This window comes from Phocoena sinus, chromosome 7 (genome assembly GCF_008692025.1).
Source record: "Phocoena sinus isolate mPhoSin1 chromosome 7, mPhoSin1.pri, whole genome shotgun sequence".
Lineage (NCBI taxonomy): Eukaryota > Metazoa > Chordata > Mammalia > Artiodactyla > Phocoenidae > Phocoena > Phocoena sinus.
The window spans coordinates 13,815,045-13,833,987 of NC_045769.1; the positions used below are offsets into that span (position 1 = coordinate 13,815,045).

General features: G+C 38.1%; 1 protein-coding gene across 2 annotated transcripts in view; it reads left to right on the plus strand.

Annotated features, from left to right (window-relative positions):
• The first annotated feature begins 4,409 nt into the window (after positions 1-4,409).
• The window catches only part of CUL3 (cullin 3), a 97,823-nt gene continuing 83,289 nt past the window's right edge, over positions 4,410-18,943 (plus strand). For both annotated transcript variants that reach the window (XM_032637232.1, XM_032637234.1), the window contains exon 1: positions 4,410-4,879. In XM_032637232.1, coding sequence (XP_032493123.1) covers positions 4,814-4,879 — 66 coding nt within the window. In that variant the 5' untranslated portion in view covers positions 4,410-4,813. The remainder of the gene's footprint in view (positions 4,880-18,943) is intronic.

Below are 18,943 nucleotides of genomic sequence, written 5' to 3' on the forward strand. Positions count from 1 at the left end.
GTTTACTGTGAACTAAAGACAAACAGCTTATTGCAGAAGTTTAAAGATAATACTATTTTATTATATTTGTTGACTGTTGTATTTATAATTCACACAATTACTAAATCTAGCATAAAATTTAAGACTATTTACTTTTATAGCTCTCTGGAACCATGCTTTATCTCATCTCCAAAATTAACTTACTTCGCAAAGACAGAGCTGATGAGTTATAAATTTCAACATATGCTTTACTTGTCACGAATGAAAGCAATACATATTCATAATTGTCCCCCAGAGGTTTCTTGATATAGTTACTGTTATCAGTAAGAGGAAATTATTTTTCTTCAAAATAAAATTACATGAATGCAATGCCTATAATATTTTTTTCTTTGCGGTACGCGGGCCTCTCACTGTTGTGGCCTCTCCTGTTGCGGAGCACAGGCTCTGGATGCGCAGGCTCAGCGGCCATGGCTCACGGGCCCAGCCGCTCCGCGGCATGTGGGATTTTCCCGGACCGGGGCACGAACCCATGTCCCCCGCATCGGCAGGCGGACTCTCAACCACTGCGCCACCAGGGAAGCCCAACGCCTATAATTTTTAATTGAGAATATGTATTCTGGTAAGTTAGGTTTGTTGGTTGTATATACAGATATTTTTATTTCCAAAATATTAATTTATTGGATAAATGTGGAGTAAATAGAACACTGTCCAGGCCAACTAGAAGGTTTCCAGAGCTGCCAGTGAGATGCTTTTGTTTAGCATGACAATGTGATAAAAATTGAGATGGGTTTTTATGATACAATAGGCATTTAAGATTTTCTTTAATTCAAGATGTAACTTGTCACATATGCTCATAGGGCTTATAAACTTCTTGTCTTGAAAAAAAATAGTAAGAACAAAGTAGAAAAGATCTACAGTTTTTATATATGTAATTGTGGTTATGTTCTCAATCAAATACTCCTGTAATATGTCATCTTATAAAGCAAATATGAATGCTACTGCTGTAAATATGTACAAATTTAATGGCCTGCAATACTTGCTAGTTGCCTGGTGGAGACAAGGAAGAAAGTAGATCTAGCCCTTCTTTTCAAGGAAGTGATAATATCTATAAATCTTCCTCTTCCAATTTCAAAAACATGCATCTTTCCCTAACAGTCTTTGTTGTTCAAAACCATTGACCAGATTTTTCTAAATGAATTGGGAGGCTGTCAGCAGTTTTAATAACCAATATCTGCACAATCAGATCACCAGGTACGATATAGTAATTCATGTGGCTTGGTATCCTGGATACTTAGAAATTCATGGCCAAGAAGAAGCTATTGCCTTTCACTGGCTTCTCACAGTCTGTACTGCCCATTTCTAAACTGGGATGTAGAAAAGAGGCTGGTCCACTCAGCCTCCTGACTTCTCTGACTGCACGTGCTCCATGCGAATAAATGGAAATGGGGCCACTGTTCTCCTGTGTCAGGACACGGTCAGCGTAAGTAGGAATACCAACTGGCAGGCATGTAACATCTAGTGAGTTCCTAGTCCAGAGCTGCTTTCTCTGCTAGATCAGGTGGCAGGTGGCAGGTGGCAGAAGAAGAAATATCCTGAAAGTTCATTTGCTATTTGCAAGTCAGGGAATACTATTGGACTAGAAGAATGGTCTACTGCTGCTTTACAGAGTATTTCATAGACATTTTGAGGATGCTGATTTCCTAGAAAGGAAAAGCTCTGATTTCTGTACTGCAGTATATAAAAAGTTATTGCCAAATTCAACCTGGGTCTGTGGTTTCCAAATTTTTTTGGGGGGGGGGCGCGGTGGGAAGAACTACATATTCTGTGATTGCAGGTCTCATCTGTCTTATTCACCTTAGTGCCTGACATATAGCAACCATTAAATAAATGTTTCTTAAACGAATAATTAAATGAAAAAGTAAATGAGCAGTAGATTTTTTTTTTATGGCAGTGGTAGACAAATTCATTTTGAAGAGTTTTTCTGGGTCTTTGTGGTTAAAAGCCTAAAGGAAGACCGTTGAAAGTGATTCTTTTAAATGCAGCTAAATTTTGCTTAAGCAAAACCAAAATATGAAAATCTGGGTTCACAAAACAAATTAATTAAAAGGTGATTATATGCTTCACAATTACATGGGAATATGACTTAATGCAGGGTATCCCTAAATGCTGGCCCATGGTGTTTTCTCAGGTTCTCGCTGAAAGGAGAAAACTCAGCTCAGTGTATTGTTCTAAAGAACTGTCCTCTATTCACAAGTTGACCTTCCTCCATTTCTGTAGTTAAAATACTTAACAACAGCAAAAAGATAATGAAACTAGTCTCTACTTCCAGTTAATTATTCCTTTTTAATGCTCTTAAACTTGCCAAAATAAAGTTGTTAACCCTAAATTGGTTCCCCAGCTTTTTGAAAAATACTTTATTGGTTTGTGAAATCCAAATAAGATTCATTTTATAAAAGCATACAGCATTTTTAAAGAAACCTACATATTGAATAAAGGACGATAGTGTAACCTGGGCCTTAATTACCCATGATAATAACAGCCAACAAGTTTTGAGTCAGTGCTGAGTACTGCTCTCAGGCCTTTTAAAAATGGTGTTAATCATCTAAATTTCATAGTAGCCCAAGGAGAAAATATTATTTTTATCCCCATCTTACAGATGAGGAACTCTAGACACAAACAGTCCAGTCCTTGCCCCAAAAGACAGAAAATACAGCCAGTAAAATGGTAGAGATGGCCCCATATATTCTTAAATTACAAAGAAACTGAGCCATGTGACACTACAACCAATAAAAAAACATTGGTTGTTAATATAGTCTAATGATTATAGAAACGGAGTTTCAGTCAGCATACAGATTATAAACTCCTATCCAAGACTCATAGTATTTTATATTTAAATCAGAATCCTCCCAATCTTACCTTATCAACAAAATTCTTGACCTATTTTTAGCTTCAGTATTTACACAGATACTGCTTCAAGCAACATCCTTGTTTCTTAAGCTCTGTTCTATTAGCAAATACCAGAAAACAAAACAAGAAAATATGATGTTTCTAATGGGGCATTTCAACCAAGTAGGGGGTGAAAGCACAACACTGGTAAATCTAGCTATCAGGATTAAGCTAATTTAGGGAAAATTCAACCTTATAGTGAACAAATCAAAAGGTATATTTCAGTCCACTTATTTTTAAAAAAAGTATAAAAAACCCAGTTTCCAAATGCTACAAAAGTATTACACTCCAGATTTTTTAAAAAAGGCTTTAAAAAATAAACTTAAAAAGTATTACTACCCTAGCTTCCAAATGTAGGGTCTTATTTAAAATGAGATCACAAACTTTAGTGGGAACTCACATATTCCTCTGCAGAGTCAGAAATCCAAATATAACATCAATTGGGCAAAGAGGTAAATTAGTAAGTATAATCCATAATAAATGAAAAGCAAAACTAGACTTTTTGATCACAATGCCAAAAAATTTTTTTCCCAAGTTATCCGCAAACTGGAATCAAAGACAAAAATTTTGGCTTTCAAAGTCTATCATACTCTTGTAATGGTAAAAATGATTTGGCAGGTTAAGGATAGGTTTCTAATCATCCTATCTTCTACTTAACACCATTTACCAAAATACTGCACTGCGTTAAGGGAGTTGTCTCAATGGCAACGAAAAAGAGATCTTAACACTAATAAGTTCTGGGTCCCTCGGAAAATATCAGTGAATCTAGAGCTTATGCTGTTTAAGGAAATTTTGTGGATTTCCACCCCTCAATCCTGACAGCTGGGGTGTGCACATCCGATCTGAATACTTTGTTAGGCATACAGGAACCGAATTTCTGACACTGCAGGTAACTCCTGCACAAACTCTTCTTTCAACTTTCTGGCATCTGGTCAAGTACCCATCCCTAGTCCACATGCCCTAGAAAACAGGAACCAGTTCTAGGACGTGGTTATCCACCTAGCACCCCACGCTCCACCCCGAGTCTACTCGCCTGCCGCCCTAGCTCAGCCCACCCCGGCCAGCCCAGCCCGGCGGAGCCGGACCCAACCTACTACAGTCCTACTGCTCCGGCTCTCCGAACTTCCCCCGCCCACTCCGCCCACGTGAACAGGGACCGCGCCGCGGTCCACCAATCAGCAGCCACCTCGCCCAGGATCCGGTCTCCAACGATCCCCTTTCAAAAAGTCAGCTTACACCTCCCGCCTCAGTCCCGCCCCTTTCCTACCTCCCCGCCCCTCTGGTCCCCCCCACCTCCCCAACTACCGGTTCCCCTCCTCTCCTCCCGTTGCCCCCTCCCGCTCCCAGGCTTCGTCCCGCCCAACCCAGGACAGAACACTCGCCCTCTTCTCGCGAGATCTGAGCGTCCCCCGCAGCGGCCGCCCGCTTCCCCTTCTCGTCCTCCCACCCCCCTCCTCCCAATCTCTCCACTCTCCGGCTCTCTTCCCTCCCTCCTCCCCCCTCCACCCTCTGGGCCGGATCTCGTCTCGCTGAGGCGGAGGAGGAGAAGGAGGAGGAGGAGGACGTTCGGCCTGCGCAGTGAGATGTTTGTCCGTCGCCGCCGCCGCCGCCATCGCGGAGGAGCGCGATAAAGGGAGCCGAGCCGGGCGTGAGGGGCATCCCGTGGAGCCGCCGCGCCAGCGCAGCCCCCCAGCCAAGCCCGAGACGCCGGAATCCGAGCCGCCGCCGCCACCGCCGCGGCCGCCCAGGGGCCGGCCAGCTCCCCAGCCCAGCCCGTGGGCCGCGCCGCCGCCCCCAGCGTCGCCCCTCGCCTGCCCGCCCGCCTTAAATGTGACACCGGCGCCTCGGAGTGCGACCCGAAGCCGCCGCCGGGGAGGGGACTAGCACCATGTCGAATCTGAGCAAAGGCACGGGCAGCCGGAAGGACACCAAGATGCGGATCCGGGCCTTTCCGGTGAGTCTCTTCTCGGAGCCTGGGACCCCGGGTTGGGGGCCCGGCCAAGAGCCGCACGCGAGGCCCGGGCTGAACTACCCCAACAGGCCGCAGGCCCGGCCTCCCCTCCCCCACGCCGCCGGCCGCGGGGCGCTAGCCTTCCCGGCAACTGGGCGGCGCGGGGCCCCGGCGCGGCCGCCCTCCCGGGCCGTTCCCCGCGCCCGTCGCCCGAGTCTGGCGCCGCTCCCCCGCCCCGGAGCTGCGCCTCCGGTCGCCCTGCGGGCGTCGGCTGCGGCTGGGGCCCCTTCGCCGGTCCCAGTTTCTCCCCATGCTCCTGGGGTGTAGGCCCAACCCCTAGTACTCCGCTCCCGCTCGGTTCCCGGGACTCCCAGCCCTGCAGGTATGGGGACTGTCCAAGTCCTTCTTGTTTGGGGTGTGTGTGTAACTTTTCACGTGGGGTTTCGCTGCGGTTGAAAAAATCACCCAGCCTAAAAGATGGCCAGCCCAACGATGAGGGGGACTGTCCTCTCCCGCTCTTCCCCTCCTCAGGAAGGGCTATGCCATCCACCTGCCCCCCACGCAGTGACAATGGTTCCACGTAATGCTCCATAGTAACATACCAACAACGTTCTGTGTGTTTACATCATCTTTTATCCACAAGCTTCCAAAGCACTTGACAAACTCTCTTGTGCAGGAATTGCCTTGCCAATCAAAGGGAAATAAGAGAAAACAAATTGGACGGTTGGTTCTCCATTTCTTAGCCATGGAATCCCAAAAGAATGAGTAGTCACCACCCTGAGTTGCTTTACTCTTAGGGACAGCAAACGTAGTCTGTTTAGAAACTTATTCTTTTTTAGCATTACGTTGAGTCATACCCTTGCAGTGTTTAGTATATGGGGTATAACTTTGGATGTCATATCTGATTCAGATAGCCAATGGCAAGCAATTAAAGTGTACTGTTGGAACAGAGGAGCTGGACATACTTGCTCATGTCGCTACAGTAACAGGTACATGTCAAGACAGACAAACTAGCAATGGAAAAGAAGATTTTAAAACAGTAAAACTAGAGAAAGAACTTGGGTTTCCTTTCTTAGAATCACAAACACAGTATATCATGCAAGGAGGGAAAAGAGGGTTTGTATTCACTTCATGAAGCATGCTTTTTCTAAAGTGTAGTTTGCACTTTAGAGGGAAGGCTTATTAATATAATTGTCCTAGTTGAGTAAGAAAGCGACCCAGAGAACTTGAGGACCTCTCTGAATTCTTAAAATTTAGAAGAAGGAAATACACCTTATGCAGAACTCTGAAGTTGTAATAACAAATATTAATATCAATGTGAAGAGTCTTCAGGGTTTATGTAAATAAATGTAGGATATACTCAGGAGAATTAAATGTTTTGATGCTCATTAAAGGGATTTTATATCTTTGAAGTTTTTTTCCCTAAGTAATCATGAGAAAGTACAAAGAAAGTGAGAAATGTTGACAGAAGAGAACTGATGAACTTCATGTGCACGTTTTTCCTTATAATGAAACAATGAACTGGGTTTATGATTTTGTGAGTAATGTTAGTTCCCCTGCTAAACCAGTTCTGAATATTTTTAGCAGAATCTAGAATTACTCAGAATTTTAAATAGTTTAATACAAGAATTTTTAAAGAAAAAATTAGCTATTCTTAAAGTCTGAGTTCTTCTAATTCAGATTATTACGAAAATGTGGAGTAGTTCACATCTGACATCAGCTTACTTATGTGGATATTCTGGTTAACCAGTTGTACCTTTATGTGTAGTCAACTCTTTGATCTCTTGGTTTTGCCTGTTCCTACCTGTTCTTCCATTCCTTCATTCATTCAACAAATATTACTGACGACTGTGTGCCAGGCACTGTCCTAGGGTCTTGGGATATATCAGTATAGCTTTAAGGACCAGTATCCCTCCCTTCTGGATCTTGTATTGTTGGGAGGAAGTGGTGGGAGAGAATTTCATTATTCCTTTAGCTGAAGAGTATAATAGTATGTGACAAGTTACCACATACTACTGAAACTGATTTTTTTTTTAAGCAGCATTATGGTCATGAGCTAGTTTAGACCCTTTCTGTCTAAAACTTGTTGCCCTCTAAGTTTTTCTAAAATCCTTAAATGAAGTTTGTAAGTGGCTAGTGTTTGATATTCAGTACTTAATATCTGCTAATTTTTAAAAGCATTAAGATTTTTTTATTTCATAAGTATTAACATCACTCATAAGTAGTTCCTACTGAAAAGAACCATTATATTTTTTAATGTATAACTTTTAAAGTCATAGTTCTTTGAACCTTCATTAAGGATGGATACATACCTCAGTGGTGTGGTATTTCACTGATTAATTTGGTAACTGAGTGCTTCTAGACCTTCAGAATTTTTTTTTTTATTCCAGGTTAGCAGTCTTTTACAGAACTATAGTCTCCATGGATTGCTAGTCAGAAGTAGTAAATGCATATTATTCCATAAAGAAAATATTATGTTCATATGTACTCGTGTGTGCATACTTAAAACTATTGTATTTTACATTACCATTTGAGATAGACAGTTACTCTAAGGGAAATTACAGTGTAATCGAAAGCCTCAAGTGCTCTTTTCAGAGTGTGTTTTATAAAATTGATGTGTAAAAAGTATAAAAATATGTTTCGGGATTGTTTTGTTTTCATTGCAAAATAGTAAGTGAAGGTACAGGATATTTTGTAAATGTGTAAACCTACTCCAGCTATAGTCCCATCAGTAAAATCAGTTTCTGAGAAATTGGTTCTTTTTAAGGTGGGAAACAATGAAGAGCTTTCTGTACTTATAGATTGGTGATGGAGGAAATATTTATTCCAGTTTGTAAACTTTCCTGCAGTGGACAAAATACATATCATTTCACATCTTTTGGGGTTTTTTGGTACCCAAAGTAACAGCAAGGGCCACAAAACTTTTTTAAGGAAGAAGTCTGTAGTTGGGAAACTTCTGGAAACGATATGGATTTGGACCGAAGAATGCTGCCCCCAGAAGTTCCTGGTCCTCTTTCCTTGCTGTTGCCATGTGTCTCACTCCTGAGCTTTTATTCCACTATGTAGGATTAGTTGCTGTCAGGTGAACCTTTTGTCCTTATCTTTGAAAAGCCATTACTCACCATCTGTACTGTCCACTGTTTGTCCACGTGGGCTTGAAAAGCTTGATTGGTTTGGAGGGGCTATGGTTGAATGGAAATACTGGTCTCTCCTCTGATTTGCCTTCTTGTCTGAGCCTTCAGAGTTTAGGAGACGTGTTATGAAAGTGATTGTCTTTAGAGTGTGATCTGGAAATGGTTTCAGTTTTTGGTTTATAGAAGCATGCTAAATCATGATAATGAATCTCTGGTTGTGATGTCCACTCCATAGTTCTAGATGAGCTTCACAGAGCACCATCTGTGTGGCGTGAACAGTTACTGATGTAGAAGTTATTGTTAGATGGAACCCGCAAAATGACTGAGATTAGAAAGAGATGAATTTTAAGATCACTTGTGATGTACTTAAATACTTAAGAGGACAAGAATTTAACGACAAATGGGGACAGTTAAATTTTTTTTTTTTTCCTGGCTATAGTGATATTTGCTAGATATGGGGGAACAGCTTTGATCTTCAAAATAGGTTTCTCTTAGGGAAAGTAGTTGTTGCCTAGAACTAGCTGGACTGTACATAGAGAAAGGCTGAATAATAGTTTTGGAAATCACACAGGGCGGGGAATTAACTATAAGTTTGTTTTGCATTCTCTAGTGTTTTGTTACAGAGATGTTACGGAGTAAGATATAACATTCATTAAAGTGTTGCTTTCACTTAGACTGATTTTGTTCTATTTAACGGTTTTAGGACAGTCAGCTGTGTTGTAGCTGTTAGTACCTCTCAGGCTTTAGAAGTTTAAAAATAAAAAGATAAAGTAGTTATCTATAAAAGTGTATATTTTGCGTTATCTCCCTAGAAAGTTCACAGGAGCCAAGAAAATTATTACTGCCAAATTATTAATACTAAAGTTACTGAATTTGAAACAATTTTAGTAGTATAGAATATAATGTGAGAATTTGGCCTTTTACATAATACACTAGTCACAAAGTCAGTTCTTTCAAACAAAATAGAGAAAGTGTCATTTGTACATCATTCATTCATTAAATGTAGCTAAGTAATAATAGCATTTCTCTATTTCAACAAGAATATATAATTAAGACTAGAAAAAGTAGTATGTCTTCCCTTTGTGTTATAAATTGGGACCTTAGAGATAATTTTTTGCTGTTATCTTTATTCAAGAGTATCTGGGTGTTAACAGTTTTGTTAGATTTTTATAAAAGTTATTGGACAATTTGTGGTTTTAAATAATGGAACTTTGAAAATAGTTCTTGTTTGTCCATTGTAAAGTCAGCAAAAAAGTAAAAGTGCTACTGGTAAGAAATCACTGAGATAAAACATGAAGTACAGGTAGTGTCTTTCTATTGCGAAAACTATTCAGTAGTAGTCTGTCAAAGCTATGAATTCATTTTAGTAGCTTTTCTAATTAGAAAAGTGATGCGTATTCATGATAGAAAATTTAATAAATATCTAAACTTATAAGTAAGGAAATAAATATCACCTGTAACCCTACCACTTGGAAATAGGCCATATTAACATTTTGATGTGTTTCCTTTTAATCTTTCATAAATGTATAAGCACACAGTAAAATTGAGTTACGACCTTTTCATATGCTGCCTTTTAAAAAATATATAGTATCTCACTGTACATTTATTTCCATGTTAAATATATTGAAAACATGATTTTGGATGACTGGATAATACTCTCCAGTACCTTGGCTTATACATTTCCCTACTGACAGGTATTTTGATTGATTCCAGTGAATTGGTATTTTCTCTATTATAAAGAATGCAACTGAGACTATTGAGGCACATAAATATTTGAGCCCATCCATGATTATGGAATTACTGGGCTCGACATAATTGATACATATTACCAAATGGACCTCCAGAAGGGTAGGAGTAATAATAGTACCACTCACCGAGTGCTTATCATATGCCATACAGTTGTTCTCTGTACTTTGCATGTGTAAACTAATTTCATTTGCACAATAGAATACTACTATTATCTTTTTTTACCTAAGAGGACTTGAGAGGTTAAGTAGTTTGCTTAAGATCACTTTGCTTGTAAGTGGCAGAACTAGGGTTCTTTCTAACCTAGGTAGTCTGGCTCTAAAGTGAATGCTTTAAGAATTAATTACATCTCTCAAGCTTGTAACAGTAATGTCTACCGTGTAGCAGTGTCTTAGCTAACATATCTTTAGTTTTGTAGGTGAAAAAAATAGTACTTCAATGCTTTATTTTGCATTTCTTTGCCTACTTGTAAGAGTAAAACTATGGATAGTCTGTAGGGAATTTTCATTTAGTTTTACATTAGAGTATTCAACATATGATTTAGGGCTTCCCTGGTGGCGCAGTGGTTGAGAGTCGGCCTGCCGATGCAGGGGACACGGGTTTGCGCCCCGGTCCAGGAGGATCCCACATGCTGCGGAGCGGCTAGGCCCGTGAGCCATGGCCGCTGAGCCAGCGCGTCCGGAGCCTGTGCTCCGCAGCGGGAGAGGTCTCAACAGTGAGAGGCCCACATACCGCAAAAAAAAAAAACATATGTTTTAGAAGTATGACTAAAAAGTAAAGAGACTGAGAGCATAATAGTTAAGAGGGTGGGCTCTGGACTGTCAGAGTTTGAATGTCAGCTCCACCTCTTTCTAGTTGTGTTATCTTTAACAAGTTACTTAACACTTCTAGCCTCAGTTTTCTCCTCTGTAAAATTAGAATATTTATAAGACCTATCTTACAGGGCTGTTGTGAGATTAAAAAAAAAGTATTAGAACAGGACCTAGCACACAATTAACTATTGTTATACCAACATTTAGCCATGATTATGCCACAGTTTATATATTAAAATTGAATGTTATTTTTGCAAGTAATTTTATTTACTGTACAGTTATTTTAGTGATGCCGCCATTTTTTTTTTTTTTTTTTATGCCGCCATTTTTTGGTGCTTACATTTTTAGAACTTACATTTTGAAAAGCTTACAGAATCAATCTGTGAACCACATTAAGAACTCAGTGTCAGGATATAGGTTTGGTACCACTGGGGTGCTTCGAAAGAATGCCACTGGCTCTTGGGTGAGGGGTAGATTCAAAAGAGAAGATCCAATAGTGATTATCACATAATCATTGGAATAAGTATGTAATCTTTCTGGGGTAACTTTATTGAAGGAGTAAACACTCATTTGGTGTGTACATTCTAATATGTACTTAAGTGTTTATCTAAAAATACATTTTGTTTTTATTTCCTTCCTTTTTTTCTTCCACCCTCTTTTTTGTTTCACTCATGAACTAGGCTGCAGTCCCTGCCCAAAGCTTATACCAGACACCCTTTTGAACCTGGAAGTACTTAGCATAGTGTTAGACACAGTGTGGGTGGTTAGTGAATGACCGATTAAATGAGAAACTAGTCCTTTAAGACAAACCATAGAAATTCATTACTTAGGTAAATCGATGCAGGTAGTACTCCAAAATGTTTGAACTCTTTTCAGCTGTAAGTGAAGTCTTAATTTGTAGGTCATTAATGATCATGTGGCACTTCCCTTAAAGGTTAGTCAGTCTAATCTCCTGAAACTAATGACTTGAAAGTAAAGGTAGTATGTACTGGCAGTAACCTTGGATTGGCGTGTCAGAAGACTTAATCTCTGGCCTAGTCTTTTCTGTTTACTAGCTGTACTCTACATTTTTTCCTTACACCATGACACCTTCCTCCCAGCCTGTTAACTATACATGGTGATCCCCTACTTCCATTGCAGGTTGACTACCCTGTATCATCAGCCTGTTCTGTGAATTCTTTTCATCTGAAATTTACCTTTGCCTTGAGGATACAGGCTTATATTCTTGAATTGAGGTGTCTTTTTTCCTTATAATCCTTGAATCACTGGGCCCAGATGCCATTCATTGCCACATCTGTGATCCTCTTGTGTCTTGGGCCCTCGTGAACTATTCTTTTGAGTGCTGCTTGTGACCATCTCCTAACTTCGTACATATGCTCCCTCAGTCACTGAAGACTTCAATACCTTATTCACAGACATTCTCTGTAGCTTAAATTGTAACCTTATCCAGTGCAAGTGGGCAGAGTCATTCTTCTATTCATTCTAAAGTATATTTATTGTGTGTTCCTACTAGAGGTCTGGCACGAAATATACAGTGATGATCAAACAGATCTGGCCTCTTCTGTATTACAGTGATCTTCCCTTTGTCTTGGAGCTCGTCATCCCGCTACTTTAGAAATCTTAAACTTCAATATTACATTGTATCCTAGCTCCTTCATTTATTAGATGTAGGACTTGAGCAAGTCACTTAACTTCTGCCTGTGTTCTCTCTTTTGTAAAAGGGAGAAAACAATATAGTACCTACCTCATAAGATGGTTGTAAGGATAGAGTTAATACATATAAAGCTCTTAGTGTCTGGCACATAGTAAGCATTATAAATAAATACAAACTGTTATTATTTCATTATTCTATCCTACTTGTTGCTTGTTTCTTTCTCATTAAATGTGCTCTTGGATTTCAAGAAGACCCCTTGCATTCTCCCAGGCTGTGGCGCCTGTTGCTAGTTGCCCCTTCTTTCCTACTGCCTCCCCAGAGCGAGGCCAGAAATATCAGCAAAAAGCATCTTGAACCATTCCATTCATCTGCCTTCACTGCTCATATTTTTTAGACTATTGTGCACTCCTGGAGAAAATTCCAAGACTGTGGTCTCCAAGCTAGTTGGACTGTCAGTGCCTCTGGGCGATATTTTTGTGTCCCTGGTAAACTCCCTCTCCCCTTTCCTGCATGAGCTATTTCAGACTTTAATCACTGTCCTTAAGCTCTTTATTGAGAGTTCTCTTATCTCTCTTTTTCAGGAAACTTAACTACTAAAGTTATCTTGTGTAAGTTCCTTCAGCTTGCTTCTCTTTCAGTTATATTCATTAACCTGTATCTTTACTCATTCTCAGCTCCTTCCCTTGGGTCTCAGAGAAGGAAGATGTTCCTTTTTCTGTCTTCCCTACCACGGTAACTACCATACCATCTCCCTTCATAGCCAGATTCTTCCAGTAGTCAGTACGTCCTTTATTAGAACATGATTTTCAGAGGAGGCAGGTCTTTCTGTATTGATCTTCGTCAGTGCTGCACAGTAGTAGCCAACAATGTTGAATGAATGAACTGACAAGACTCTGGCTTGTTTTCTCATCTTTAAGATGGGAACTATGGCAACCTTTCTCACAGGTTAATTGTGAGGGTTAAAAGAAATAATGTCAGAAAGTGCTTGCTAATAAACAGTGGCATCATTGAGACAGTTAAAATGATTTTCTAATCATAAAGTTAGTATTGTCAAGTAAAAGTAATACGTTTCATGTAGGACATTTATTTTCAAACTCTTATAGGGTCTCCAGGACCTAGGAGGAGTGGAGTAGGTATCTTCAGAAGTTTCCCTCTCTAGTCATTTAGAGCAGTTTGTACATTGCTCTATGTGTAGAAGATTTCTTTTTTAAAAGTTCTCTAACTATTGCTTTAAAATCACTGTCATTAATCAAGCCTTTTCAAAGTTGAGGAGAGTCCTACTTTCCCAAGTTGGTAACATTAACCAACTGAGAAATTGAGAACTGATCCTGTAGTTGTTGTAACCACTAATCCAGAGCTTTTGCTGCTAGAAGAGCTTTTGCTCTTTATTTTTTTAAGTCAATTTTAAAGTTGAAAATTAAGTAAAATTTCTTAATTTGACTTCCATTTATCTAGTGATCATTGAGAAAGGAATGGACCTGAATTTGCTCTTTAAATGAGAAAGGTTACTGCTAAGCAAATGAATAAAGACTTCAAAGGGATATCTTTTACCTACTTTAAGAAAATACAAGATTCCTTAGAGACGGTTTTCTATAAAAGCAAGCCATCATTGCTAAGAGGAATGCTTTAACGTACTGATTGCAAGTCATCCTTATCTAAAGCATTTCTTAACTGAGCAACACTTAGCCTCTTCTATTTGCCCTGTCCTCTTGAAAGTAATCATGAAAAATTCTTTTTCTCCTTCCCTTTTCAATTTATTTAATAGTATGAGAAGTTGCTTTATAAGATGAGAAACTACAACTTGTTCAGTGTCTACCTTGTGTTAGGCTCTTTGAACTATAATTATCTCAAAATCTCAGAACAATCTTTAGATGTTACTTCTGTTTTAAATCTATCCTGGGGCTCAGAGAGACATAGTCAAATATGTGTATTACATATATACCTATGGAAGGGCAGAGCTGGAATTCAGATCCCAGGTGTATCTGTCTCAGAAATTCATGTTCTTTTCATTACACCACACTGCCTTAATTATATTCCGTTAAGAATTTGCTAGATTCTGAAATATTTACTTTCATAATAGGAATATATTGGAAAGTTAATTCTAAGCTTGCCGTTTAAATGATTACCCAGGGACGGATCTAGGGCCCCTGAAGCTTATACACTGCAGTACTCTCTTTATTAAAAGGATTCAAAATTAGTTTCCAGATCTTGGAAGGAGCTTTTTGCAAGCTTTAAACCTCACTAGATTCAAAGTATATGCACCTCTCATAAGAGAATACATGTTATAAAAACTTTGAATCGATGGATGCCTATGTTGTTCAGTAAAATTTTAATATATAAATTGCTTAAGGGGGTCATAGTGTGTATTGAATAAAGCAGTCAAAATCATAACCAATTGGAAGGATATATTAGTTGACGTATTTCTTAGTTAACACTTTCCTTTTTAAGTTAAAGACTGATAGTACACATTTTTAAACTTTTTTCAATTAGAAATTTATCTTGTAAATATATGTTTAGGGCTTCCCTGGTGGCGCAGTGGTTGAGAGTCCGCCTGCCGATGCAGGGGACATGGGTTCATGCCCCGGTCTGGGAAGATCCCACATGCTGCGGAGCCTGCACGTCCGGAGCCTGTGCTCCGCAATGGGAGAGGCCACAACAGTGAGAGGCCTGCATAGCGCCAAAAAAAAAAAAATATATATATATATATATGTTTAGAGAAAAGTGATTTTATGTCTTTCAGAATGTATTAAGAAGTAGTAGGTTAAACAATGAAATGAATTTTGAAGTACGAAGATTCAGGTAGTTTAAAATAAGCAAATGAGACATGAAAGAAGTGTATTATTTTGATGAACGTTATCATTAGCCAAAAAAACAAGTAATTTATTTGCTCCTATTTGTTTTCATATTTTAATTTTTAAGAGCCAGAAAGGACTTTAGAGAGAATATGTTCTAATCTTATTTAATACATGGGGAAGTGGAGAACTGGAGAGGGTGATTTTACCCAAAGGATACTTAACAGCTTGAATTTATGGAAGAACCATGACTAAAAGCCTGATTTCTGGTTAAAAGCTCTTTTCTCTAGACCAAACTGAAATAAGCATATAGCCTTAATAATTCAGTGTTAATTATAAATTGATTTTGTAATATCAGACACTCAGGTGATTTGAGTTGACATGGTGTAACGGAAGGGCCTTAGCTCAGGACACATGGATTCCTTCATTGCTGTAACTAGCTGAGTGATCGTGGATAAGCTACTTAGCTTCAGTTTCTTCATTTGTAAAATGAAGAGATTTTAATTTGGGGTTTTCTTAGGCTTATTTCCACTCTTAAAATTTCAGTCTAGAAAGCGAATGCTGGTGTGTTCTCCTTTGCTCTAAAACATTTTGTGATGTTGCAAATGTCACCGATCTTTTCAACCTTAGAATAAGAATGGTATATTTCAGTGGTGATGATTAAATGCTAATATGAAGCAGTGGAAAAGTTAGCTATGTTCTTACATACTTCTTTTTGTGTAAGTTGGTAGTTTTAGAGAAATTTTGAGATTTGATATCAGATTTTTGTAATAATTTTATGTTATAGGCCTTTTGCTGTCATATCACATTTAGTTTATGGTTAGGTTCATTCAAAGACAGAGCTAACTGTGGCAATTTGTATTGTTTTACATGTTTTTTTCTCTTTGGAGTGTGTGTAGCTGATTCTGGTATAAACTACTTTGTTATTGTCCAACAGTTTTATACATCTTTACACTTTATCATAGTTTTAGAAAAACTGGGTTTATCCATTTCAAAAAAAATAGCGACGTAAGCTAAAGAGAACAAAGTATTGTCATTTTTTATTAAAATTCATAGTTTTAGATTGTAGGATAGAAATATGGAACTCAAACATGCACTTAGATATGAAGTATTTTTTGTCTGTAGCATTACTACTACTACTTGAGATTCCATCCAAAAATATATGATTCTTGCTTTTCTATTATTTTTGTTTTCCAGATGAATGTTTAAGAACTAGTTTATACACGAGCCCTTACTATTATTGGGATTTAATAGTATATTGAGAAATACAGCAAATGTTTTTATAATTTTAAAGTGTTGATCTTACAGATGTAATAACTAATCTTCTTAATAGGGAGAGTCTCTATGTTTGAAGAGTTCTAGTCAAGATGAATATTGTATTCTCTGGATAAAACGTGTTTCAGGGTGCCAATAACATCTCTATATCAGCGAAAATAGCACCAATAGGAGAGTGACAAACTTCTTGACTCAGGGAGAATACTTATGATTGCATATTATTTTTTGTGGTCATCATCAGACTATGAAATGTTACATATACATTTTTTCACATATGCGAAGATCATTCACAGAGATATCGTTGAAAGAATATTGTTAGTACTCTTAAGTCAGTTGTGACTTAACTGAACTTTAACAGGCTAATGTGAAAGCTTGAACTTAGTCTTTGAAAGAAATGTTCCAGATTTTTAAATTGATTTTTGAACAGCCTACTCATGTTGAGAACTGAAATGCAGATTATAATAATTGAACCGTCTGTTGATGATTTAACTTTCTCATTGTAAATGTTACTGTTCTGTAATTTAGTGATATTAGAGGCCAGTTGAGTGTAGCTCAGCCTTAATTTGTGATTTCATAGCATTTTCCCAGGCTACTGTGCTTTTCTAATTGATAATTGTCATTATCAGTCGTTACTTTTGGCAGCACAATTCCAGCACAGAAGGCTGTATGTTTCTTCCTTGTAGTAAAGAAAAAGAAATTTATTGAGCAAGTGATGTGTGTCGGATGCTTTCACAAACTTTCTTAATTGCCACACAATACATCATCTTCTCCCATTTCTCTTGTTACAAGCGGATGAGGAAAGTGAAGTTTGGAAGGTTAAATAACTTGCCCAAAATCTGAATGTGTCCCACTGGGCTGTTTCCTCAAAGCTTGGATCTTTGGCTATCTTTTGATGGTTGAGGATGTTTAAAAATTAACTGATGAGTAAATGGGATTATTGGAGACGTCATAAGTCATTGTGTAGCCATTGGTCATCAAATAGGTTCATCATCATTACTAACTCTAACGGGACTGCATTCAAATCAACTAAGAATCATAACATGTATTAAAAAGGATACAATAAAATAAGGGAACAGAGACTTGATATTAGTCTAAGGTGCTTATAATCTGGGAGAGAACTTCCTTACAAAATTTATGGCTTAGTTGTATTTATCTAGAATATTGCCTTTCCTCAGATATTTGTACCAAAGCAGCTTTTTTGAGGCTGAAGCTCAAAATTACGATCAAGCATTTTTCCTTGTTTATTTTTTTTCTAGCTGTGTCATTCTGAATTGCCTGGAATTTCAAATTCTCACCCCTTTCCCCCACCCACCCTGTTCTAAATTTCTTGTAGAAAATTATTCACAGGGGACTAAAGACTTTTTGTCCTTTGTATGTAGTGGATGTGAAGAGTACAGTTCTCTTCCTTTTAGTTTTAATTGGCTCATGCTGTAGTTCTCCAGCTCTCGGTAATTACAGAACCTTCAAGATGTGTAAGTGTATAATAGACTGACATCCTTTTAAATGCAGCATTTTGAAGGTTTATGTTTTTATATCTTTTAAGTAATGTAGATGAAAAACCAGAGATGTCTGTGAAAGAAAATAAAGAGTGTTCGTGTTATTTTTATTATTGATACTTACTAATGAGGGGATTATAATCCTGGATTGGGGACAGGGAAGTGGGCAAAAGTCACTTTTAAAAAATAAAGTCTTGTTTGGTTTCTAAGAGGTGTCACTAAACCATGGACATTTAAGAATACTCAATTATATCTTTCCTTTGAAAAAGAGCTTTTGTTTCTTTTCTTGCTAAATGAATTTACTTTGCTGAACACTTTGTAACTTGAGCTTGTCGGGGAAAGATGCAGTATATATCTAAAATAAGCAGACATTAAATGTTTGTGTATATATGTATATGTGCATTTTATCATTTTATTGTTTTGCTGGAGCATTGTTACCAGATCCCTTCCTGAGTGTATTTGTAGTTATTGCAACCTGAGTAAGTCAGTTTCATCAATGGGATTAAAATCCTGCTCAAATACTTTGGAATATTACTTTAAAGTGTTAGGGCTTTTAAATGACTGAGTGAAATCTAGAGTGATGTTTTTAATGGTTAACATTGATGACTTAGAGTTTATCATCTAGTCCTTTTAACTTTCATTGACAGTTAATGTTGTATTCTCTATCCAAGGATAGGTGAGATACTCACCCATCAATTAATCAGTAATGTAATTATTTTGCCACTGCTCATTTGATGCCAGGACCAAAGCGGGTATGTAGCAATATGTACTTGAAGCCTGTTTCCTTGGGTGTATTGTCTTTGGGCTTATTTGATTTAGGGAAAGACTGTAACTTGTAGATCTCCTCCTGAATAGCCTTTTTTTATCCACTATTTTCCTCCTAGTTAACATTTATTAATAAAGTTAATGATTAAGCAGCCTTTTGAAGCATTTAGTTAGGTGAATGTGAAAATACTACTTGATATATGAAATTTGAGAGTCTTTTGCTTGTACATTATTGTACTTTATTTCTGTTTGGAAAATATATTTTTATTTTAAAATTACATTAATTGTTACATAAAAACACGTTAAATTATTTTTCAGTATCATTGTGCTTGGTAATTCAAATGTTCATGTTTTCAAAATTGCATTGGTATAACATAGGTAAAACAACATTCC